At 43.4% G+C, this 26,695-nt stretch overlaps 1 protein-coding gene across 1 annotated transcript in view; it reads right to left on the bottom strand.

Annotated features, from left to right (window-relative positions):
• The window catches only part of CNTNAP2 (contactin associated protein 2), a 1,378,773-nt gene that overhangs the window by 239,130 nt on the left and 1,112,948 nt on the right, over nucleotides 1–26,695 (bottom strand). The window contains exon 16 of the mRNA XM_047095265.1: nucleotides 8,042–8,212. Coding sequence (XP_046951221.1) covers nucleotides 8,042–8,212 — 171 coding nt within the window. The remainder of the gene's footprint in view (nucleotides 1–8,041; nucleotides 8,213–26,695) is intronic.

Raw genomic sequence — 26,695 nt, 5'->3', positions numbered from 1 at the left:
TCTACTATGACCTTGAGGGAGAAGAAAGGAAATGCTGGGTGACAGAGGTTAAATAGTACCCAGACTGGCTGCTGTGTGAGTGGGCTGGTCAGGAGAGCTGGGTGGTCTTCTAAAGGAGCCTCTGGAATGTGGAGGAAGAAAGGCGGGACCACAATCTCTCTAGAGAGGAGATTCCATCTGGCCAGCTCTTCCTAGAAATGTCCAAGTCAAGAGACATGGCTGGACCAGTAACATCTAAGGTAACTTGGGTCAGTTTTCATATCAAGAGGACACCCTTCTCTAAAGTCTACTTTTATAACTTTAGGGTACCTCTGGCACGTGTTCAAATAACTGCCCCTTCTGGGAGATCAGCAAAGAAATCTGAGTAAACTTAATCTGACTTTGTTGTTCACCAATTATTTGTATATCTTCTAATACCCAAAATTCAAGCAGCTAATACACTACATAGCTTTAATAGAGCACAAATTTTGTCTTTAAATTGCATCTCTGAACTTTTTTCTTAGTCTATAACGAAAATTGAAAAACTAAATCAGAAGCTAGAGACATTTTTTAAATTAATAAAACTGCAATAATGTTGCTATTCGGGTTTTTAATTTTTTTTGAGGATGCAGTTTTCTTTCTTACGTATTTGAATCACCAAGTCAGAATCATTCTCCAGATCCCAAACCTGTCATACAAACTGAACTCACAGCTGGACTTGTAAAACAGTGGAATCACTAAAATTCTTCCTAAATCTACATTGACAGCCTAGGTTGGCCTTAGAAAATTAAAAGAAAGTGAACACAAATTAATAAATTTTGTTTCATACTAGTTATTAATAAAGCTTTATATATATATAAAATTTATATATATATTAATTATATTCATTTATTTATATTTTAAATATATTTATATATTTTATATAATATATATTTTATATATTTTTATATATTTTATATATATATATATACATATATATGTATATATATATATGTATATATATATAATAAAAGCACCATAAATAACATCCTAATGGTTCAACAGCCCAGCTAAGTGGAATTAGACATTTTTCATGTTTATATAAGTGAAGCTCTTTTAATATAAAAGTTGTTCCAAAAAATAAGTAGAAGATAAATTGCTGTTAGTTTACTTCTTCTGATTCATCAGTTTCCATATATTGCAGAATATTTGCTCTCTGCCTTTCTCGAACATATGTATTGCAGAAGGCTGCATCTTGGAAAATGAAAGTTTTTCCTTAATACCTTTTCCTAAGATTAGCAGGACATTAGGCTGCTGCCTCCACATTTTTGTGGAGCTATTCCTGCTAAATGCAAATATTTTCTCCAAGTCATCTGAAAAAGCTCAAATTTGGTCACCACGGAAGCTTGTGCTAAAGTATTACAACAGTTTCCCGTTGCTTTTCCTGAATGTTTCCTAGTCAGTGAACGTGTCTTTCAAAAATTTTCCACCGTGTCCTCTGAAATCTCTCTTAAAATGTTCAGCAAAAATAAAAGCTTAATTTGTAACTGTGAGAGGTGATGGATGTTAACTAGGGCTCACTGTTTTGCAATATAGAAATACCGAATCATTAGGTTGTACATCTGCAGCTGATATAATGTTACATGTCAGTTATATATCAATTAAAAAAGAAAAAAAAAGCCCTCCATGGTCACTGTGCATCATCAGACATTTCCTTCCTCTGAGTGGAGCTCACCTTCAGGGAACCTAATGTGCAAGCATCAGCACTGAAGCCACTTTTTCCTGGTGGGGCTGAGAGGGCACCCGGTTTTATTCTTCACTTCTTAGGGCTTCCATTCTATGGCACCAGCGTCTTTGTTGAGCCATGCATCCCCCCTGTGACACGTGCTTGCCCTCCCATGCTTCCTGCCGTCATCGTTTGAGTCTGAGAACTGGAACATTTGCCTCACAGGCTCCGTGTCCCCTCCATCCGTTGCCCTCACCACCGGGGGCTTCATCCATGGGGTGGATGACAGTGAGCCCTCTGGCCTCTCTGTTCCCTGACTTTCTCCACAGTTGCCAGACTGTGCAACTCAGACCTTCCTATCACCAGACCTGCTTTCCCGTGAGATCTGGAATTCTGCTCTCACCAGCCATCAGATCTGTCCTTCTATCTTCTGGTGTGTTCTTTGTCCTCAGTTTCCAACACCAGCCCTTCAGTCGTGGTGATCCCCTTTCCCACCTAGATTTTCCATGGTTCTCCATCTCACTCACTCGACAAATACCTATTTGCCAATTCCTTTGGCATCGTGAGCCTGAAATGTTCTTCCCACTCCTTTGGAGTCTCAGTTAAAACGATATAATCTCGAAAGGACCTTTTCCTATTCTCCAGGTGGATGTAACTGTTGTTGCATTTGGGCAACCACAGTATATCGCTTGTACTTCTAACACTTCTTTCATCTTACCCAAAATATGGTTTTATATGCTGGTGAGTCTCTCCCACCTAGATTGTGTGTGCCTCTAGGACGGGGTCGTGTCTTACTCTTCTTGAGTTCCTCTTTGGCACATGCACGGTAGGCACTCAATAAATATTGGCTGGAATACCCAGACCGCCATATCTTGAGAATTGGATCTGAGACTTGCCAAAGCATGTCCCTTGCTTGTGTCACACTTCGTACTTGTTAGTAATGCCGCGTGCCCAGAGTTCCCACATACCCGTCACGTTCCACATCCCTACGCTTTTGTCTGTGCTTCTGTGTGCACCGTCCTCTCCTCCCAGAATTCTTTCCCCTACTTCTTCATCTAGCTAACGTCTTCGCATGCTCTTTCTGACCTAACTCAGACACCATCTCATTTTCCTCTTCATTCAGGAAGGGTTACGTACCTCTCCTCTGGATGTGTAGACTACCTTAAGGCTATCACTGTCATTTACTGTATTTTCATGATCACAAGCACAAAATCTGAATCAGATGTGTGAACTGTGTGCCCCAGTTTCCTTTCCATTTCTGTCAAATGTGGATAAAACTTGTTATAAAACCTAAAACTTTTAATATCTGCAAAAGCTTGAGAACAGCGCCTGGCACTTAAGACGCCTTCAACAAAAGTCATACATCTGTGCCGTTATTAATATGTTTGAGTCCTTCATTAGATGAGGATGTTGGTTTTCCTTGTCTTCACCCTAGACTCTCCAGGGTCCACCCGCTGCCTCTGACCTGGCAGGTGCTCAGGTGGTGCCCTGATGATGCGAGGTAAGTGGTGGCCTGTTGATGCGACTATGGTCATGATTACCACCTTAGCCAGAAAAGGGATCTAGACAAGTCAAATAGCTCCCTAGGGGTAACTCTGATGAAATACATGGATGTATCCATGCCTGTTAGTGAATATTTCCAGAGCAATAGCCTCATCTCAAAAATACTAACAAACAAATGAAACAACAAACACAAAGTCATTTCTGATTCAGAAAGGGAACCACTCATTTGTGGCTTACCCTCTCCTCCTTGCTTTGGCCTGTTTCTCTCAGCCCCTTCAGATGTTCAGATTCTGGATCTCACTCATTTCCCCCTCCTTGGGGGGTCTCACTCTTTCAGACTGTCCTTCTTTCCCATTCCTCCAACCTCTTCTTTACTGGATTCTCCTTCTTTTTTTTTTTTTTTCAATATATGAAGTTTATTGTCAAATTGGTTTCCATACAACACCCAGTGCTCATCCCAAAAGGTACCCTCCTCAATACCCATCACCCACCCTCCCCTCCCTCCCACCCCCCATCAACCCTGGATTCTCCTTCTTAATGTATATGTGTGCTCAAGTTTCCACCACTGACAACAGCTACAAGAACAATGGACAAAGCCCCAGTCCCCTGTTCCCCATATCCACCTCTAGTCACCCACACTGTCTTACTTTTTGACACGGACCTCTACATGTTCAACTTGATGGACACTTTACATCCTTATTTTAGTGACCGCTCAGTTCAGCAGTTCCCAAATGCTATTTTTTTGTTGTTCTTGAAATTCTTTTTTCATCTGATCCCGGGGCTATCACTGTCTTCCTACTTCTCTGCCCATCTTTTACAAGCTATTTTGCTTCCTTCTATCCCTTAAGTGTGGTTTTCATTGTTGGACATCTTTTTCCTGTAGGTGAAAAATTATACATTTGTCCTGGGCAATCTCATTCATGCTGCAGGCACCAAATACTTATTTCCTGATGAGTCTCTTAGTGATGATGACTCTCAAACTGTATTTCTGACTCCGCCCTCTCAGTTGGGATCCAAACGTGTGTATATAGCCCCCTTTAGACGTGTCCACCCGGATAGATACTATTATATCCTGCAGACATGTGAACTCAAAATATCCAAATGTAGTTTGCATTTTGCCCTCGAATGCTGTATTTCTTAGTCAAAGGTGCTCCACATGCACAATCATCAAAACCAGAAACACTGGTTTCATTTTAGAACCTTCCTTTCTACTTCATTCTCACAGGCATTTTGTTAAAATTGGCGGGACCTATCTTCTAAGGGTCTCTCACATCTCTACCCCTTTGTTGATGTTACTTTCCTTACATTCACTCTGCCCCATCGCTTCTTGTCTGCCTTTCCATCATCTCTCTGGTGAATGCAAGTCTGATTGTGTTATGCCCCCGCTCACCGTAACTGTCAGGGTCAAGTTAAGCCACATCTGTCCCCCGCCTGGAGCACATTGAGTGATCTGCCCATGCTGGCCCCTCTGGATGCAGCTCTCTGTTCCCCAACACAGGCTCCCTGCTATAGCTGTACCCTTGTGAGTCCTTGGGTTCTGTCCACACACCCTCACTCACTGGTGTATACATCCTCTTACGTTTTCCTTCTTGAACCCCACTCTTCCCTCACCTCTGCACCTTACTGGTTCCTGCTCATCCATCAAAACTTAATTAAAACATGACATTCCCTGGAAACACTCCTGTCCTCCAGTCAGGTGCCCTCGGCCACTCAATGTGTTCTGGGAGGTGGCGCAGTTTGGTGTTAACGGCCATGAACTGGGACAGACAAAAAAATGTCTGGGGTCGAGCACCAGCTCTGTCACTTTCTAGCTGTGGGATGTTGGCAACTTACTTGCCCCATGCCTCAGTTTCCTCATTTGTAAAGTAGAGATGTTAATGGTACTGCCCATTTCAAAGGTTCATTAGGAAAGTGAGTGAGATGATTTACGTAAAATCCATGGAACAGTGCCTGAGACATAGTGAATGCATTAAGTTGAGCTATTTTTATTATTGTTGTAACTATTGATTTACTTGTCTATTTTCCAAAACAGACAGATCTCTGAATTCCCTCTGAGAGAAAGAGACCATGCTTAATTTGACTATGTTCCCTTGGCACCTAGCACAGCATATAGGACATTGTAGGTACTCAATAAACACTCACCGAATGAGTGAGTAAATATAGTCAGTGAAATACAGTCTTAAAATTTTACCTGTAAAATATGCTAATGAGTAACATCAATCTAATTTTCTCATGTATGTTTTTTTTACTTGCACAGTAAGATATTGATGGTATCTCATTAACTTAGTGTAACTGATTCACTGTTCTTAGAAGCGAGAATCTTCTACTCCTGACAGGAGGGCACAATGTAGTTAATTAACAAAAATGTTATTCTGGAAGGCATGAACTGTGTAGGCATGAACTGTGACAAAATTCCTTGGAGACACAAACAGAGAAACAAAATCTGAATTCCTATCAGAAAGCGATCAGAAAGCTTAAAGGGGAAAAAACAGCAGAGAAAGTGTTTAAAAGGATGACTTCAGGAACCATCTTTCCTGAGCTTCCTCGGACAGCCAGCCATTGTCTGGGACAACAATTAGGTCTGCAGAGCACCTCATCGGGCAGGGGAGAGATGTGTCTGGAAGAACGCTCCATTTCCACCCGCCACCCATGCATCCTGCAGAGAAGAGTCTGGAGCGATGTGATAATGAGGCAATGGCGAGCCTCCAGGTTTGTTTGTTTTTTTTCCATGTTCTTCATGAAAGCATCGCTTCTTGTCTGCTTTGAAGCCATTGCTTTCTCAAATACAGACACCTGCCTTTTTTCTCCCGTAGATTCCTTTGCACCTCAATGGAGATGCTCTATAGTGATGGGCATTGGATATCTCTGCCACTGAGGGATCTTACTTCCACCCTTAGAACTGATAGAAGCTCCAGAGGACTCTGAGCAGAGGCCAGCCTCTAGTCTGAATGTCCCCACCCTTCTTCACTGCAAGGAAACACTAGGACAAAAAAGAATTCTATGGCAAAACGAGGCTAGAATTCACTCCCTGCCAAAGAGTCTCCATACTGTGGAAAGACTGGGGCAACTTAGATAACATCTCTGCAGACTTTTCATCATCAGAAATAATTGAGATTCTACTATTCAGGTGCTAAATAGAAACATTTGATCTGTCTATACTTGGTCTTGTCTTCTTTTCAACCTGGGCGCAGGCTTATAAAACATGGGGATACAAAATAAGGACAAGGTGAATCTAAGTCATCTTACAGAAGCAGACAGAATTACTCAAATAGGGATTGTCAATTTTCTTCTTTGCCATGAGGTATTTCTAAAATACAATCCTACTGATGTGGAAGTCGGAAAATAGTTTGATCCCATTAATTTTCACTGTGAAAAGTGAAAAATCCCTTTAAAATAATTCTAAAGAGAGGATGATCATTTACTTTTTTTTTTCAAATATTTTATTTTAAGTTGTCTCTACACCCAACGTGGGGCTCAAACCCACAACCCTAAGATCAAGAGTTGCATGCTCTACCAACTGAGCCAGCCAGGTGCCCCTGACTATTTGTGTACTTTTTAATTCCAGGGCTAGAATATTCTGTCTTCCCTTTCAATGAGATCTGGCTCAGACTAGATTTATAATGAACATCCTGAGGAATACAATGTTGACACCTTCTAGAAGCTGAAGGAAATGCTTCATGAGTATCTATATTCTATTATCATAATGGCCCCACAAATCACCACCCCCATTTTACAGATCGGGAAATTGGGATTCAAAGAGATTAAGCAATTTATCTAAGGACTTGGATTTCGAGCTGAGAATATGAACTCCCAAGTCTGCTGATCACAGTCCACTATAATACAAAAAGAATCCCATAGGATTATGGGAGAAAAATGTTGCCTGAGATTCTCTTTTTAAAAGACCATATTGCATAATTATAACTACAGAAAGAGAGAAGAAATGTTCCATCAGATATTTCTGGGGAATGGGTTTGTGTACCCGTTCTGGTCACGTCTGTCATCTGTGCTGATACTTTTTTGGTCTGATCGGCCAAGGAGCTTGGCGTGTGTCAATATTCTCCCAACCTGGAAGTTTGTGGGCTGTAGATTCCGGAAGCTGAATTTCTGCCCCAAGGATAATAGGGCCTTTGGAATAATGAGAACTGACCTTCTCATATCCAGTGAACCCCTATCTTCTACAGATGGCATTCCCCAGACCATATGACCTGGTGAGGGTCTTTGGGATCCATGGCAAGCTGGGCTGAGCTAGGCAGTATCTGCTGTCACTCTGCTGAGGTTCGTTTCTGTACCCTTAGCTAAATAAACTCAGAACTGAAACCTCTGGAGGGTGTGTGGGTTTGAGGCCTCTGCTAGAAAGCTTCCAACTCAAAGTTTCTTCGCGTGACACAATCCTGTTTCTACGCTACTTTCTTAACTCATACAGATTTTCACTTTTATTATCCCTCTTTTCCTTATTGTATTATCCCTCCCAGTATCTTATTTTTTACTCCTGGTCACTTTGCACAATCCTCTGTCTCCTCTAAACCCTGTCTCCTTGGAAAAGAAACATACACATACAGAAGCTTTGAATATGAACTCTTGCCCCATGTTACCAGAGCAATTTATTCGCTCATCTTCTTCTTTGAGTAGCATTGCTTGGGAACCTCTTAGTGTCCCTGCTTCCTGGGGAAGCAACCCAAGGGCAGGGGGCCAAGGTCTTTCTCCACGTTTGTGTAGCTACCTTCCAGCATCATCTCTGGAACAAAGGAAACCGCCAATGTTTGGATTCAATTAGATTACATAATCAGTGTTAGGACCGGCCTGAAGTGACAAGAGAGGAGGCCATTCACGAGTTGACAGAGACTTTATACTCACATTTCAGTTCTAGTTTGATGAAATCTGTGTTGCCCAAGTTCTCAAGGAACACTCCCCGGGGGATTAATGTTTTGAAGTAGAAAGAGATGTCAGCGCTGGTCTCCCCTTGGAAAGTGGAGAAGTGCAGGTAGGATGATGGGTTTGGGAAAGAGGCAGCATTCCAATAATTCCCTGTGGAAGGAAAAAAAAACCCAGGGTAATGTATACCTTGACAACAGGAGTAATAGAAAACACAGCCATTTCTTAAGTTTTAATAAATTTCCATTGGCAATAGCCCTTGTCTCCTCTCATCCTGCTGAACATCATGGCACAAAATCCCCACAGACTTATTCTCAACTTTCTGAAAGTTCTATGTGTGTGTGTAAGAGCATGTTGTACTTATGATTGACAGCTGGGGTTCCTACCAAGAGCAGCCTTGGAGGGACCCTAGGGGGTAAATGCCAATAAAGGGAAAAATGCAGAGCAGATCCTGGCACCACCGGGTGGGGGTTGGGGTGATGTTTTGAACTCGTGCATACGTACTGATGGCTTGGGTTTGGTGCAAGAAGCATCTGGTTTAGACCTAGAGGGATACAATAGGAATGGGGTCTTTGGTGTTCTGCTTTTACTTCTCATCCAACTTTGTCTTTGAATAACCAGCTCCTGCTCAGACATTGAGTACAGTGTGGGGGAGGCGGGGGCCAAGGAAAAGGCAAGAAGACCAGGCTATTCATTTCCCCACCGCCCCCATTCCAAACCTCCAGAGGCTAGTTGCCATAAAGGGAGTGTCTCCCCCTGCCAACCTCTTCCTTCCTGGGGACTCCAGGTGAGGACGGTGTGGGGTGCTGAGCTGAGTCCACCTGAGGGCTCTCCATTAGCCTCTACCCTTGAACTCATGGCAAAGACATGGTTGTACACCACTCCCTCATTGCTTGATAGTAGCCAGTGACCCCAGGAGAAAAGCAGTTCACAGGACATAATAAAAACACCAAACTCTATGATGCACATTCCATTAGAACAGATGGACCAAGAATTTAATACAACCAAGAGCTGACTCTTGACTTTATCTGCAGGGGAGAAATTCCTTTTGATTGTGCACGTTTCTGAGTATGTTTACTATCACAACTAAGGACAAAAATACATGGGCATGCGTTAAAATAGCTACTGAAGCCTTTCCCTTTAGTACTGAACTTATGTTAACATCACCAGATTAGGCCCAACATGGAGTCACTCATGTTAAGCCTCACTTCGGCAACCCAAAACTTAAAGTTTCTACACCCTGTTCTCCCAGAAAGGGAAAGCCCGAGTCAACCAATTGGTTTTTGTCTGCTCAGCACAAATTACATGATGTGGCTCTAAGCCCTCCTTTCACTCCATATAAGGGAAGTAATTCTGCTTTAGCCAATCAGAAAACTCCCAGTGCAACTTCCTTGTTCCTGCTCACCTCTGTCTATAAAAGTCACTTGCTTTGTATGGTTCTCTAGAGATATTTTCTATCGGCTAGATCGGATGCTGCCTGATTCATGAATTGCTGAATTCAAACCCTACAAGGTCAGTAAATTGTGGAAAATTTTCTTGTCACATCTGATTTTTTTTTCATTTTTTACTGATTTTTCCTTCGAAGAACACAATTAATCAAGTTCCCTCTAATAGTTTTTATAAACTACATTTTTTCTTTCTTTCATGCAAATTATGCACATATGCAATATTAAGTTCAACTGCTATTTTTAAATAAAACTATTTTTGTGTTGGCACTGCTATACTTAAACCATAATTTTATTGTATTTTTTTATTTTTTATTTTTAAGTGTCTTATTATTTATTTTTGAGAGACAGAGAGTGAGAGTGGGGGAGGTGCAGAAAGAGAGAGGGACAGAGGATCTGGAGTGTGTTCCACACTGAAAGCAGAGAGCCTGATGTGGGGCTCGAACCCACAAACCATGAGATCATGACCTGAGCCGAAGTTGGACGCTCAACCGACTAAGCCACCCAGGCACCACATAAACCATAATTTTAAATTAAATATATAATGTTGTTATATTATGAGATATTAAAATAATGTCTCATTTAATCAATGTTATTTGTTTTCATTCTTAGAGATGTCTAGGATAGAGTGACATCTAGATAAATGAATGGCAATTTATAACCAGCAAGTCAGCACGAAATATGTTTGTAAATGTCTTTATTAATGTAAAACAGTGGTGGGGATTGAATCTATTATTTAAGGGGTCCTAAAAGTCTTAGTGCAGTTTTGAGGTTTCTTTTTTAGGTTGCCATATCAAAGCTTTCAGCAGGAGAAAAAAGTAGACTAGTTTCCTCTTGGGAAAGAAGACTATGGTATGATATTGGTTAGAATGATACATGTGTGAGTTGCTATCATCCGAGGGCTGAATTCTCTTCCTGGCTCAAGATGTGGCTGAATATCTCCTGGGGGGACTTCGGGGGCTTACCTTTCCCAGTGGACTGAGAATGAAGGTCTCACAAGATAAAACCTAAATCAAACTAGAAGTTGCAGCCCTCCCATCGAGGAGAGTTCTAGAAGGAACGAAGCCCCATCCCCAGGGTCAGCAGGATTTGGCTCATCCTAATTGGGTGAGAGCCCTGTAACAACAGAGGGGCCCCAAGAATCAAAGTCCTCAGCCGTGCTCCAGCCTGAAGCAAAGCGATTCTGTCTCTTTAGGCTAAATCCCCAGGATGTGAATGTAATTAACATTTTAAAGTTTCATTCCAATCAAGTGCATTCCCATTTTCTGAGGTGGTGATGTATTAACAGAAGGGCAGTTGTCTGAAATGATTCTAGAAAAAGGAAAGCTAAAAGTAAAACATGTCAGTATTTATTTGAGGTCCAGGGCTGGTTATTCAGACAGAAATATCCCTGGAGAGGAGAAGGGCAGTTCAATCAGTTATTCCAGCTTGATGAAAGGTCCCCACAGACCACAATTCCATTTGTTCTAATTCTATGCTCACTAAGCAACTTCTAACTAATTTGGCCTTTTGAATTGACATATTCACAGGGAAATTGAGCCTGGTGCAAACGGTGGTTACCAGTCATCCTTCCGGAAATGTCTGGCTTATCACATGATATCTTTTGGAGTTGTCACTTGTGGTATGCCCCAAGTCTCTGGATGAACTAAGTCCAGATTCTTGACCAGCAACAGTGAGGACTTTCTGGGGACTTGTGTCAGAGTGGAGCTGTCCACTCAGGTGGTGCTGAAGGAGAGCCATGTGGTACAGGCAGAGGTCATTAGAAATTCTACTTATTTTTTAAAACCCATCCTTTAAAAGATCTGTTTTAGTCATACTTAAAACGTTAAAACGTTAACTTTTTAACGTTTATTCATTTTTATTTTTTTTAAATTTTTTTTTTCAACGTTTATTTATTTTTGGGACAGAGAGAGACAGAGCATGAACGGGGGAGGGGCAGAGAGAGAGGGAGACACAGAATCGGAAACAGGCTCCAGGCTCTGAGCCATCAGCCCAGAGCCCGACGCGGGGCTCAAACTCACGGACCGCGAGATCGTGACCTGGCTGAAGTCGGACGCTTAACCGACTGCGCCACCCAGGCGCCCCTAACGTTTATTCATTTTTAGAGACAGATACAGAGCGTGAGTGGGGGAGGTACAGAGAGAGAGACAGAGACAGAGACAGAGACAGAGACAGAGACAGAGAATCTGAAGCAGGCTCCAGGCTCTGAGCTGTCAGCACAGAGCCCAACGTGGGGCTCGAACCCATGAACTGCGAGATCATGACCAGAGCCGAAGTCAGATGCTCAACTGACTGAGCCACCCAGGTGCCCCCCAGTCATATTTATAATGTACATGATATATGAGTATAGTGGTGCATGATAGAATTGGTAAGTAAATATGTTTATGGGGATGTGGGCATGAAAGTGTTAATGAGCAATGTAGACAATGAGAAAGGTGGGGAGCCACTGCTTCAGACGCTGATGAACTTCTGTGAGGCATGTTCTGATAAGTCTGTTGCCCAGCCTCTGGGATTTTTGGTTACAACAAAATAACATGAGTTGTTTTTTTTCCTAGTGCTCATTGTGCTTCATGATGCAAGGAGCCTAGAGCATTATTATTGTTTACATTATTCCCAACTGGCCATAAGCTCCTTGAAAGCTGGGAGAAAACCATTTCGTCTCTATAACCTTTGGCCCCAGAACATAGTAAGCACTCAATAAATAATTGTTAAATCAGTGGGTAATTGTATAGCCACTCCTCTCAGTTCTATCTAATTCCACTCCACATGCGATGTCCTCATGGGGTAAGATCTACTTTATGGTAACCTGAGTACTGAAGATACTAACTAAATATAAATAAAAATTAATGCTGCTTTAGCACCTCCTGACAATGGGACACTGCATCCTTAGCACACCGTAACTGTTCTTACCTATGTCTTAATTTCTGTTTTTTTCCTACAGACAGACCTCATTGAACAATGCCATGAATTTGCAAGGATGATGGTCTCCTAACCTTAAGATTACTGAAATTGCTGCCATTTGTACTTGCTGTCAAGGTCAGTGCTATAGAGGGTCAAGTGACACTGGACGAGAATACCAAGTTGGAAATAAGAGATTTCATTGCAGGGCAAAGAGTAGTATCTCAGTAGTGTGGACAGGCAAAAGAAGGCAAGGTTGGAAAATGCAGAGCCCAAAGCAGGGCTTGAACTCACAGACTGCTAGATCATGATCTGAGCCGAAGTTGGATGCTCAACCGACTCAGCCACACAGATGCCCCCAAGATTTCTTTTTAATGTTTATTTTATTTATGTTGAGAGAGAGAGAGAGAGAGAGAGAGAGAGAGAGAACACGAGTGGGGGAGGGATGGAGGGAGAGGGAGAGAGAATCCCAAGCAGGCTCTGCCCCATCAGTGCAGGAGCCCCATGTGGGGCTGGATTTCAGGAACCCTGAGATCACGACCTGAGCTGAAATCAAGAGTTGGATGCTTAACCAACTGAGCCAACAGGCACCCTGTTCATCCAAATTCTTTAACAGCCATTTACTTTAATCTCACCAATGATTATTTGGTATGGGATACTGACTTCAAAATTTCTAAGGATATTTTCTGCTGAGCAGTGTTAAAGAACTTCAATTTAAAATGGAACTGGAGGATAGAAAATAGAAAATCTCACTCACGTGCTTTTAGGAAAATAAAACATAAGGACACACATGCTGATTTCCCATAAATGTCCAATTTACAGAAATCTGATAATGTTGGGATTTTCTTAAATGATAAGGAGTTGGTCAGGGGTTACCTCATAACAATCTTGGGAAATTTTTGCTTATGGTTTCCAGAGGCATGAACAAGAAATGACCCACGTTGGGTTGGTCTGAAAAAATAAGCTGAATTGAGCTCTTTTTTGTCTGACTGGACTGTTTTTTTCTGCTTGGGGAATTTTCAAAGCTGGCCTCTGTTTGTTTTTTATTTTAACAGATCTAACTGAACTCTCTTCTGTCTCCATCCCCTGTGCATAAATACAGCCTTCCCCAAACCCCCAACAGATGCCTGGAGCTTGCTACAGTCTGTGTGTACCAAATCGCAATTCTTCTGCTATTCCTAAATAAACTCCTCTTTTTGACAGTTTTGAGCTTGCCTCAATTTACCCCTTTTTTTAGGTCGACAGCAGCAATTTGTTTTAAGCCTAGGATTAATTTCTCATTTTTTAAGTTTGTTTATTTATTTATTTATTTATTTATTTATTTATTTATTTATTTTGAGAGAGAGAGAGAGAGAGAGAGAGAGAGCAGGGGAGGGGCAGAGAGAGAGAGAGAGAGAGAGAGAGCAGGGGAGGGGCAGAGAGAGAAAGAGAGAGAGCAGGCTCTGCACTTCAACTTAAAATGCTGCTGTGGGTCTTGATCTCAGGAACGATGAGATCATGACCTGAGGTGAAATCAAGATTCAGCCGCCTAGCCAACTGAGCCACCCAGGCGTCCCAAGCCTAGTTTTAATTTCCGACCTCGGGGTACAGATACATAGTTTTAACAACCCAGGGTGCTACAAGGGATAAAGGAAAATGCAACTCCCTGCTCCACCCCCATCCCAACCCAATTTCTTAGCAACAACTCCTACACTTAACTCTTTCAGTTATATCCCTGTGTTTGTAAAATACGCATGTGTCGATATTTATTAATTTATGCATTTTAGATATACTTGATTGACCTTCCCCAGATGCAAGATAAAGACTGAGCATTTTTAGAAGCCTGCCTGCCTATTCCCTTTCTCCAGATTCTCCCAAACTAGCAACTCACAGATTTCGGGTTCCACCGAAATTCAATATTTACATTTTTAGGGCTCTGGGTTATTCACTAATGAGCCGACTAGTAAAATATAATTATAGTTTCTTTTATTTGTATAATTTCTTTTGTTCCTCTGGAATCAGTAATTACCTCTTTTTCCATTGGCTTAGTTTTCTCTGTACCTGTCGTAAATTCTCTCCAATAACTCAACACATCGGTAAAACTCTTCCCACATGTGTTCCCAACATCACACACATCGGGTGATCTAGCAGCCCCTTTTTTGTCCCTCGGAGGTCCCCTACAGCCTCTGACTTCCTGTTGTCAGGCCCACTGGCTCTTCTGAGGGTTGACACCCGGCTCTGGTCCTGGGACCTGTCTCTTGCTATTATTGCCGACCATGTTTCTGGTACTCTTCGCTATTAAATGGCCAAATCAGAAGACCCCATGACTTTGGGCGATCCCTCTTTCTAGGTCTACACCCTCATTTCCACAGGCACATTCTCCTGTAGCTTTTTGAGAAAAGGAATGCAAGAGGTCGACTTTCTAAATCCTTGCTTTTCTGAAGAGTCCTTATTCTGCTTCCACACCTAATTGAGACACTCCAGAAAATTATTCTGCCGTGGAGTTACTAAAGGCATTTCGTCAATATATTCAAGCTGCCTGTGTCGCTATTGAGGAAGCTAATGCTCTCTGATTACTGCATCGTGTACGTAACTGATGGGGTTCAGGGCACGCTCCCCCAAATACAGCACCTCAGCATATCGAATATTTTGAACTAAGGGAACGTAAGAAATGGCTGGTGCGGGAAGGACTCTCTGGCCCTGCCGTGAAGCAGGTCACAGACCCTTATGTGAGGTGCCCCCCTCTCCCTGAGGAAAGGATCACCCTCACCTCGAAAGACAAAGGGACACTGAGAGGAATCAGAACAGCCTTGCTGAGTTTCCCCCAGTTTACTGCTTAGCTCATACGTGGTTCCGTCACGTCTTAGCTCCTGTTGGGTAGGACAGGAGAACTGCTGGCAGGGTTGGAGAAAGTGAACTGAGGGTTTAACTGAGGCTGCCCGGACTTCACCAGTCCTCTGTGAGCCTCACCAGGACCCGACCTCCCACGGACTCCGTTCCAGACCCTGTTGGAGTTCGCTTCCCCTCTGCCTGTCAACAGTCTGGACTCAAGTAAGGAAGCAACTGGACATGTGATACGCTGGAGACACCCCTGTGACGGTGGTAGCAGCAGGAGCAAGGCATTTGGAGGACGTGGAGTTGGGGGAGGGGCACGGTGGGGTGACAATAAGCGACCTCAGGGGGCTGCTCTGGCTTGTCACTTGGCGAAGTTGCCGTGGCCTGTTCCACGTGCAGGCTCCAGCATCAGGGTCTGGCTTTATCACCCACACCCACTGGGTGACTGGGACAAGTTTCTTGATCTCCCTCAATCTCAATTTCCTTATGCGTACAATGGAATTAACAATGGCACCTCTCTTAATGGGTGCTGAGAATCACAGAAGATAATCCACGAAATGCATTTAGCAGAGGGCTGAGCACAACGTAAGTGTTCAACACATGTTACTACTGCCGTTACTACTACCAAAAGGACATTAACCATTATGACTGATGGCTTTGGTGTCACCTATGGTCCTGGGGGAGGATGGGAAAGGAGCTTCCTTTCCTTAAACAGCAGGCCAGCAAGCCCTGAGGCCCCTCCTGAGCCTTCCCTACCCCGCGGGTGAATTCTTTAAGGGGGAGCAGCCAACCACCCCTAGCTAAACTGACATAACCAATTCTGACTTCTGCAGCCAGTGGACTCATCTCAGACTCGTACCCACGTCCGCCATCTGTCCTGTTCGCCTCTCACCCTTCTGCTCCCTGCTCACTGGCTTTCAAACCTGTGCCCTCCCCGCTGCTTAATCTCCTCAGGAATTTAAAAAAAAATTCCTTCAGGACACACACATGGGAGTCACCTTGAGCCCTGGCGATGTGACATCTGGTTTTGTAGAGCAGCCGCTGAATAAAAATCTGACGAACAAAGCAGTGGCGGGCACCCAAGAAAGCAGAGTTACCCACACACCGTGGATCCTCTCATTAGAACGAAGGTACGGCAGAGATCCCTCCCCTCTGAGAGGGCAGGTAACCAGGAAGTGGCTGGAAGACTTGGCTTCTGGCAGACAGGGAGAAGATTGCACGTGGGCTCTACGGCCGTGGCTGTGGTTTGGTGAGGCCATGGCTGCGGGTGTGGCCTGGACGCCACTGGCTCCCAGGTCCAGCAATTTCCTGAGAGCCATCCAGTGGCCCCGTACTGGGACCGCACCAAGAAACACAGCTATCGCTTCTGCTTTAAGTGGCAAGCACTCTCCAATGTGAATACTAGCGCTGAGTCTAATTACTCTGAAAATTTTCAGTGACCCCAAGGTTAGAGATGTGGGTATTTGAGTTATGCAGTGAGCCTTCTATTGTTTACCGTGGGCTGGGTGCTATTGACAACAATAAGCCAGATGGCTTCATTTGCATGTAGATTTGAGTCTATTTGTAGAGGTGTCCTTATGGGGAGAAAAAAAGGACTTCCTTAATTAAACCATTTTGTGCATTCTGGAAAGGTAAAAGTAGCTTTGTTCAGCTCCCTGCCTGATTTTATAGGGCAAGCCCAACCTCAAAATGAAGGGCTTGGAGGTAGAATGTTACTAACTCGTCAAGTTTCACCCTCACCAGCAAACTTTTTCCATTGTTAACAACCCACAGGGCTTGGGGGTCAACAATGTAAATTTTTCACCCTGTGTCTCTTTGCCATTTGGTTTCTTTGGGAAAGAATGGGGACAGGGTCCCACAGAGAACAATATGATAATAAAACCCCAGAGGTCATGATGCTGAGGGTGTTTCCTGCGCTGCTGTGAGCTGACCAATAGCCAGAGAATGGGGGGATGTGATGAAACTGATCATGTGATGAAATTCATCAGTTGTGGAAACTCACACGCTGACTCTTGTCAACGGTGCACGTGGACAGAGTCCTACTAAGGAGGTAATTTTATCTTATTTTGCGTGCTGGCAACAGTTGCGTGTACTCGGATTAAAAAAAATTGTTTTTAATGTTTTATTTAGTTTTGAGAGACAGAGTGAAAGCAAGGAAGGGAAAGAGAGAGAGAGAGACACAGAATCTGAAGCAGGCTCTAGGCTCTGAGATGTCAGCACAGAGCTCAACGTGGGCTCGAAAGCTTGACGTGGGGCTCGAACCAACGAACAGCGACATCATGACCTGATCTGGAGTAGGACGCTTAACCAATGAGCCACCCAGGCGCCCCATGTACTTTGGATATTTGGAGATGGGGAGCAGGTCTAAAACTCTCCAGAGTCTCTGTGTTAGATCCCTCAAACTTTCCTTATTGGGGCGACCAGTTATGCCTAATTAGTCATCCTAGTTGTCATCTTAAATATAATGGGATTCAAAGTTAAAAATTATTAACCAGAAGTGGAGAAATGAATAACTAAGTGTGTAATGCAAATATCCGTGCCCTCTGCTCTTCATTCAAATTTCTGTGTCGGGTAAAACTCTAAAGGTTTCTGTGTGATCGATTCCAAAGAAGGAGGGAGTAGCAAGCTTGGATGTTTCACATCCTGGTGAGCAAAGGATCGGGGGGAAGATCTGTCTGCTTTAGCAAAAATAAGAGTGTTGCATCTGGAGGTTGGAGGACAAATTTATATCTACTACATGCAGGTTGAAATTAAAAATATTTAACAAGTAACGTACTACACAGGAACGGCCATGGGAGGGCTACTCGGGGAACTGTGTAACTTTTAAATGTTTGCATGTCAGGCCCAGGGATAAATCTGCTTTTCCTTCTTTTCCCGAGCGATTTCACTCCCTTTCACGATTTCAAGCACTAACCACACATAGATCAGTGATTCCGAAATTTATGCATACAGTTAGATCGCTACTATGAGTTTAACATTAACATATGGGTTTCTTACTAGACAGCTTTACTTTGACCTGCAAGTACTTCAAACTCTAAATGACTGCAAGTGAACATATATTTCTTCCAAATTCGCTCTACCTGCAGTATTCTCCCCTTGGAGCTGTTCCCACTCTACCGCTCAAGCCAGAAACAGGGGAGTCATTCCTCCATGCCCAATCGACTCCCAAGGCCTGAGAACCGCACCTCCGAAATATTCTGCAGGTATGTCCCCGCTTCTATTCCTTCTACTGCCAGGGCTCAGGCCATCACCTCTCGCCTGGATGACGCATTGACGTTAGGCTCTACCTCCAGGGTTGTTCAGTTTTAAATCCAGTCCCTACAAAGCCAACAGAGAGAGCTTTCCAAAATGCACAGCTGATGGTTTCCCTCTCATGGTTCTAAACGCCTGTGGAATACCTTGCAAACTCCTGGACATGGCGTATTAGGTGTAGACCCACTTCTTCAGCCTCCTCTCTCCCGAGAACGTGTGGTCAGCAGCACACAGATGCCATGACTTCCCACCACCCCCATTGTTGTGTATGGACTCCATGCCTTTCTTCACGTGCTTTCCTCTTTCTGGATTATCCTTCTCTCCAACTTCCCCTTCCCCGGCCTCCTCACTCACACGCTACATCTGGCCTGATTCCTTCTCCTCCTTGAGGGCACGCTTTCCCCGTGTTCCTATGACATCTTGTGTCTATCTCTGCATTCAACTTACCGTATTACTATAATTACTTTCATGCGTTCCTCTCCTCTGCTAGGCTAGGAACTTGACAGAGCAGAGATTGTATTTTCTATTTCTTCCTACCTGTAATCTCTAGCCTGCCACAGAGGTGGGTGTTCAATGTGTTCTTAAAAAAGTGTTCTTTAAGTGTTCTTAAAGTGTTCTTTAAGTGTTCTTAAAGTGTTCTTTAAGTGTTCTTAAAAAAGATCTGAACCATTGATAGTCCCACTCCCAGCTCTCACCACTCCTTGACCATCTGTGGAGACCTCCTTCTCAAGTTTCTGAATCAAAGAGTTATTTAGCCGGGTGGAAGGCCATGCGGATTGGCATTATTTACTTGGCCTTTTGGGCCCATTTAACAGTTCCCTTCTTAGAGATCTGACACGCGGGCCCTCTTCAAAACCATGGGGTCCTCAGCAGGTACTCATGGTGGTTGACGATGGTTCTGAGGGCCAGCCCTGTGGGTGTCACTTCTGTCTTTACAATGTATCCCTTTGGTATCTCCGACCTCTTATCGTTTTCTCTCTTCCTACGATTGTAATTCCTGCCCTAATACCATTAAGCTCCCATTTCATCATCTGCCCTGTTGCGGTGAAGAATGGTCACAGCACAAATGTAAAAGACTGCGATGTATTTAGCCACGCTCAGCCACTGTGCAGAGAGGGAACGCTGTAACGTGAGGCAGCCCTTAACTCTTGATAGGCTACAAACCCCCCAGAGCCCTACATCCATAGAAAAACAGATTTTATATAAAATCCATTAGGTGAGTGAAATGTGGAAAAAGCCTCCCATTTCGGCAGAATGGTGGATGCGAACATTGGAAACTGCTCTACACGGCGGAGTAATGGATTGATATGAGTCACACAATTATGTTACACAAATCAAAGTTTCCTTTTGGTGCTGTTTTCATTACAGGAAATAAAAAGATTCGCACCACCTATTCATAGATACTGTCGTTTTCCTACTGAAAACTAACACGGTCCCCCCCCCTCCACCCCCCTCCCTGCCCTCCCCCTCTCCAGGAGCGGGATTAGTAAAGAGGGAAGACAACCCATGATGCAAAGAGGAAGTGGAAAAATGCAAGCTTTTAGAACCTCAGTTTCTTTATTTGTAAGTTAGAAAAAGTAGTTCCTTTGTCACAGGGTTGTCCTAATGATGTAAAGACACAGCACCATCCAGAAGCACTTTGAAACACCAAAGCACTATAAAAGGGCGAAAAGCCCTCTTCTGGCCTATATTTATTAATACCCCTAGAAAAATGACAGATTTTTGTGCGTGCAAGGGTGTGAGAGACGGCCTGGATTTATATAGAACGGGCTGCCATTTCCTAACAAACTCATAAATACTCGAGAAGAAGGGAACACAGCGGAAAGCGAGCCTGAAAACAAATTCCACTTAGTGGCTAAGTGAAAATAATTTCCGAAGTAAAAATAAATAATGCAGCAAAGCCGAGATAGATGTTCAGACTTTTAAGGATAAAAGGAACACACTTGAAGGCACGACTGCACTTTCCATTGCGATCCTTTGTCGTCTCCATGGTGCGAGGCTCGGTGCAGAGACACAGCTTTGGTTGTGGCCGCCCCCGGGGGTAAGGATTGTGAAATGGGATTCAAGTGGATTGCAAAGGACACCCTTTGGTGTCTGAGACGGTGCGAGGCCAGCGGGAATTTTATTACGTCGTGTCACATTGATCACGACGAATAATAAAGTGAGAGCATCCACTATGCTGATTTCGAATAGTTTTGCTTCAGAGGAATCTGGGAATTAGTAGGAGGGCAGGACAGACCACGGGAGCAGGGACGGGCTGCTGAGATGCCTGGAGTGCGGAGCGATTTCCCCAGAAGCTGCTCGGAGGGGTTGCGGGGCCACGGGAGAGGTTTGCACCGAATGAAGTCGCAAGGCCACAACCCCAGACACCAGGGCCTCATTGCATGTTTATTGAACATACTGGGGGGGGGGGGTACACACCGGAGAAGGAAATATCGAATAGATTATTACAGTGAAATTCAGTGTGACGTGTCACTTTATGATTGGACTTAGTATCTTCCACTTCAAAATTTCAAATTGTAGGGGTATCTGGGTGGCTCAGTGGGTTGAGCGTCCGACTTCGGCTCAGGTCATGATCTCGCGGTTTGTGAGTGTTTGAGCCCCGCGTCGGGCTCTGTGCTGACAGCTCGGAGCCTGGAGCCAGCTCCGGATTCTGTGTGGCCTCTCTCTCTGCCCCTCCCCTGCTCACGCTCTGTCTCTCTCTGTCTTTCAAAAATGAATAAGTGTAAAAAAAAATTAAAAAAAAAATTCAAGTTATAAGGGCACCTGCATGGCTCAGCGGGTTGAGCATCTGACTTCGACTCAGGTCATGATCTCATGGTTCAGGAGTTCAAGCCCCTGCATCGGGCCCTCTGCTGTCAGTGCAGAGCCCGCTTGGGATCCTCTGTCCCCGTCTCTCTCTGCTTCTCCCCGACTCCTTCTCTTTCTCTCTCTCAAAAAAGGTAAACATTAAAAAAATAAAATAAAATTTCAAGTTGTAAAATAGAGGTCTGGGGCTCAGTGTTGCCTCTGAGGTTACTGAAAACAAAGACAGCCTGTCCAGAATGGAGGTGTTTGGGCATCTCAATATTTCTAAAAGTGAATTGAGAATAGAACAAAAAGTTACACTAACAGTTGTCACCACCACTGCATGGTGCCGTAGGTTATGCTAATTTGCAACTGAGTAGATGGTGCCACAATCTGGGTTTTGAAAGCAATTATTTCCAGCAGGCTGGTGGCCACCCGGAGCACAGCGGCTTTGAAACGTGTTGCATTCTGACCTTTTCTCAGTCTCAGGGGCTCCGAGGAAAAACAGGGGCTTTAAAATTCAGATCAGAAGGTGCACAAACAAAGCTCTGAATGGATTCTGATGGAACCAATCCCACATTTCACCTCTGCAAAACTTTATGGGAAGTTTATGGGGATTTATTGTTTCAAGAACAGAAGGACATTTACCTACAGATGCAGGGGAATAAATTTCAAGTACATTTAGTATTGGAGAATGGTCGCTTTATTGCTGATTTCAATCCACTTGACTTTCTCCTTAATCTTCTACCCTCCACCTCGAGTTGAACACTGTGCACACACCTTTACAGTTTGGGGCTTTGGTGGTTTGTAAAATTTTAAAGAGCTTCTAGTAGCAAAAAAAAAAAAAAACATAAAAAACAACCACCATGTATAAATCTGTTATGGTATATTAAACAAATATAATACAATGTGGCATGAACAGTAAGACGGGTCTATGCAGATTGTCAATTGTACATTGTTGAGTGACACACAATTTTCAGAATAAAATCCATATGATGTCTCCATGTTGTTAAAAAGTATTATGTGCATGTTGTACATGGGCCTGATACATCTACACATGTATACACACACACTCGTGTGTGTGTGTGTTCATTGAAGCACAAAGTAAAAGATAAAAGTCTAGAAGGATTGACATCAAACTTTAATACTAGTTACCTTTGTGGATGGTAATGGGTGGGAGATTTGTACAAGGAAGGACCCAGGTTGTGTGTGCGTGTGTGTGTGTGTTCATTGAAGCACAGAGTAAAAGATAAAAGTCTAGAAGGATTGACATCAAACTTTAATACTAGTTACCTTTGTGGATGGTAATGGGTGGGAGATTTGTACAAGGAAGGACCCAGGTTGTGTGCGTGCGTGTGTGTGTGTGTGTGTGTGTGTGTGTTCATTGAAGCACAGAGTAAAAGATAAAAGTCTAGAAGGATTGACATCAAACTTTAATACTAGTTACCTTTGTGGATGGTAATGGGTGGGAGATTTGTACAAGGAAGGACCCAGGTTGTGTGCGTGTGTGTGTGTGTGTGTGTGTATTTATTTGTACAGAATGAAAGGGAAGAGGAAGCAGAAGCAGAGACAAGAGTCCATGAATGCTGCAGGAAAGAGTTTTCGGGAAGAACTTGGGATGGGGTCCAACACGAGTGGAACATGATGGAGAAACACGGAGCAGGAGCAGCGTGAAAGCGAATCTGAAAGTGTTGTGTGCTGGGAATCGAATGGCCTCGATGCTCCTTGTGAGTTACAAATAAAGATCAGGTTTTTTTTTTACTACCTGTGGTCATCGGACACTTGTTTTGAAAAGGAAGTCCGTATTGGGGCCAAGCAGATCACGGCGTGGCACAGGAGGCCTCAGCTTTGGCCCTGGGTGACGGGTTTCCGGGTCCCACCCTATAGCGATAGCATAGCCACAGTGGGCAAAAGCGACATTCTCTCTCATCCTGAGAAAGAAGAGGGTTTCTGAGGCCCTACGATTCACATGTAAGGCCCCCATGCCTCTGAGGCATTCCTGAACTATAAACCACCACAACGAACGAATCAACTAACCGCTAACAGCGATGCTGTAAAACTTTCTTCTGATGAATTCCCATTGGCCATGAGCACGCTTTTCTTCACCAAGCCTTACTCTGTTAAGACCCCGGACTTCAGAGAGTTACTAGTATTTGTGAATAGTTAACTTCATGGAATTATTAATAGTTATTAACAGCAGCTAAAATCTATCCCACCACGTTCCGAGCAATGTTTTAATTCAGGCATTTTTTTCCCCCAATTAATCTTCACAACATCACTTGAAATTCTGGTATTATCTCCATTTTTCATGTGAGGAAACCGAGGTACAGAAATTGTGATGTGAACACTTAGAGTTTCACTTTGAACCCAGGTCTCGTGGCTTCAATACAAGTGCTTGCTCCAGAAGAAATGCTGCATTTTTTTTTTTTTTTTAAATTGAGTAATTCCCTTTCACTCCCCATCCCCAGCCCTCGGTTTTTCCTACAAAGTATTAGCCCTCCAAACAGCCCTGTATGATTTTTATGCTGGGCTTTCTTGGCATCTAAAGGGAGCCTGGAGATGCGACTGTATCTTTTGTCTTCAAATTTCAGCCGAAGGAAAGCTAGAGGAGACTCTCCCGTAAAGTCCGGGCACCCTGGGGAGAAGACCACCGTGTTCCGCCTCGTGTCTCTTCTGAGAAGCTCCTGTATGTCATGCATAGCCCTAGACTTCATAAAAGATCCAGAATCTGGGGCCCTCATAATTTTGCCTCTGTCTCTGATATCACCCTGTTCCGCTCGATCCTTTGCTCAGAAGCCACGCCAGCCTTCTTTCTGTTCTTCAAGATATCAAGCTTGCTCCAATCTCAGGATCGGTTTCTTCTTCCTGGAACGCTTCCCGCAGATTCCAGCAGGATTGGTTCTTCTTATCACTCAGAATTCAGTCACCTCCTCAGAGTCAGTGATACCTTCTCGAACAAATGGAAAACCCAGCCTCAAGTTATCCTTGGCCATTGCCCACTGGTTTCGTTTTTAGAGCATGCGTCATTCTGTTACATTCCTATCTATATATTAAGTTTATTTATTTATTGACTGTCTTTCCTGAACGAGGATATGAGGTCCATGCACACAAGTGTTTCGATTGCTTTGTCCTTTCTCGTGTTTCTGGCACCCAGACCTTGCTTGGCACACAGCAGGTGCTCAGGAGACGCTGTTGAATGACTGAGATGCACCACCTTGGGTCCACCAGTGGGGGAGCTGTGGGTCACGGAGCCGCACCGAGGAGGAAGCCTTCAAAAGCTCAATGTCCATATGGAGACAGTCGCTGCTTGACCAAATCAAGCCTTGTTATTACATTAGGGATGTGACTCAGTAGTATTTGCTGAAGTTGTTTGGAAGGAGAGGTTTAAGAAAATCTCCTATGAGAAAATACTAAAGATACTTTTTAAATGAATTCTTTGTATGTCTTGTCAAAGCACTTGTGCATTTTTTTTCCCCCAAAAGACATTGAATTGAGTTGAGCTATACATTTTCTGGTTGCATGTGACACAGGCAGAGATGATCCGGAGCACTGAGGTGGAATGCTCACGTGAAAGAGACCAGTTGTTTAAATTGGCTGGGATGGTTCAACTTCCTAACGTCCTATACCCCTAGAGAAGTGGTCTGAAGATGGGCCTGGCTGGATGAACATCAGGTCAGACCAAGTGTGAAGGGTCCATGTTTCCCCATATGAACTGAAGTGTGTGTTGTAATACCTCACAAAGACATCTGTCATGTTGCACAATTAATCTTTAATTTGCAACCTTATTCCCATATCCTGGAGCATGAACTTGGCTGGGAGAAGCCCCCTTCTCCAGATCTGTATTTCCAAGCAGCTGTAGAAGAAAGCAGGGTCGGTGCTGGGCCAGACTCACCCAATACCTCTTCCTCGGGCTGAGAGGCTGTCCTCGTCTCTCCGGTCGGCTAATGATTATTTTAGTCCTATTAAGGGGCTCTAAGATCTTGATCTTCCCCAGGAATTTACTCATTTGGTGAGGTTTCTGTCCCAAAACTTAATGAGGATAAGTCTTTTAAAGTTTTCCTTGCTTTCACAGCACAGGCTCTTGTTGAAAGGGGGAGAATTGCCCCATTTGAGAGACTGGGAATGAGCAAGGTGACATTTGATGGCGGTTTCTTTTGTCTCTCCTAGTCCCCATCTCCGTGATGTGTCTCTAGCTTCATCTTTACCAATCCTGCTTTCAGTTATTAATCAACCAAACCTTCATCGTGTGGTGGCTGATAAGCCCTTCATGATTATTCACCCCTGTTTTTTAATTATTATTTTAATAAGAGGTTCCTGAAGATTGAAATGCCTTTAAGATCCAAACTAATTAATTTCTAATGGTATGATTTCAAGTATCAACATAGGGTGGGGATAAACATTTCAATATCCATGGTCAATATTTATACTTATAATAATTCTCTAGTAGTTGCCTTTCAGTCATGATCTATGTTTTACTGCAAGCACACACACATACACGCAGAATAATGTCCAGCTTAAGAATCTTGACAAACAAGGGGACGAGGTTAGGATAACACAGTGGAACATAAACTATTCTAATTTTCTCCACTAACGAGAACCAGGTAATAATTTCTAAAGTGTAAATGTGACAACGAATTTTGACAATGATGCTTTTCAGCAGAAAAAAAGCCAGTTTTTACCTTGAGAAAAAGGAAGTATTCATTGAAAAGTGCTTAATAAAAAGAACAGGGTGAACACAACTCACCAGCCACGAAAAAAAATTAAAATATTTCATGACTTTTCCTTTTAACACTGAAGTCCAAAATGCTTTTCTTTGAAGAAAATGCATGGGAAATTTTCATCCTGCTCTATTTCTCATGCTGGAAAAACTATAAAGCATTCCACCATGTATTAATCAGAAAACACAGAGCAGGGAGGGAGAAAATATTCACACAAATAATTTGGAAAAGTGAGATACTAGACACAATTAATTCTCACAAAGTCTCATAATTCTGTTAAGGATTATCTCCTATGAGTAAAATGTATTCCCTTCAGATTATCTTTCCCAGGTGGAGCTCTTTGTTGGGTGTTTCAAACTGATTTTCTGTTCTTTTACAATCAATGGCTCACAAACTTTATTGTGCATTAGAATAATGTGCAGGGCTTGCTAAAAATGCGGATTTCTGAGCCATCATCCCGGCTATGTGGAATCTGCCCTTTTTAAAATTTATTTATTTTCAGAGAGAGTGAGAGAGAGAGAGAGAGAGAGAGAGAGAGAGAGAGAGAGAGTGTGTGTGTGTGTGTGTGTGTGTGTGAGCAGGGGACAGGGAAAGAGAGAGAATCCCAGGCAGGCTCCTTACTGTCAGTGCAGAGCCTGATGCGGGGCTTGAACTCATGAACCGTGAGATCATAATCTGAGCTGAAATCAAGAGTGGGACGCTTAACCGACTGAGCCACCCAG

Source organism: Lynx rufus, unplaced genomic scaffold (genome assembly GCF_022079265.1).
Source record: "Lynx rufus isolate CCGP_SWC_20201006 ecotype Redwood Valley unplaced genomic scaffold, mLynRuf1.p SCAF_4, whole genome shotgun sequence".
NCBI lineage: Eukaryota > Metazoa > Chordata > Mammalia > Carnivora > Felidae > Lynx > Lynx rufus.
The sequence above is the reverse complement of the archived record's forward strand: the minus strand, read 5'-3'. Positions and strand labels throughout refer to the sequence as shown.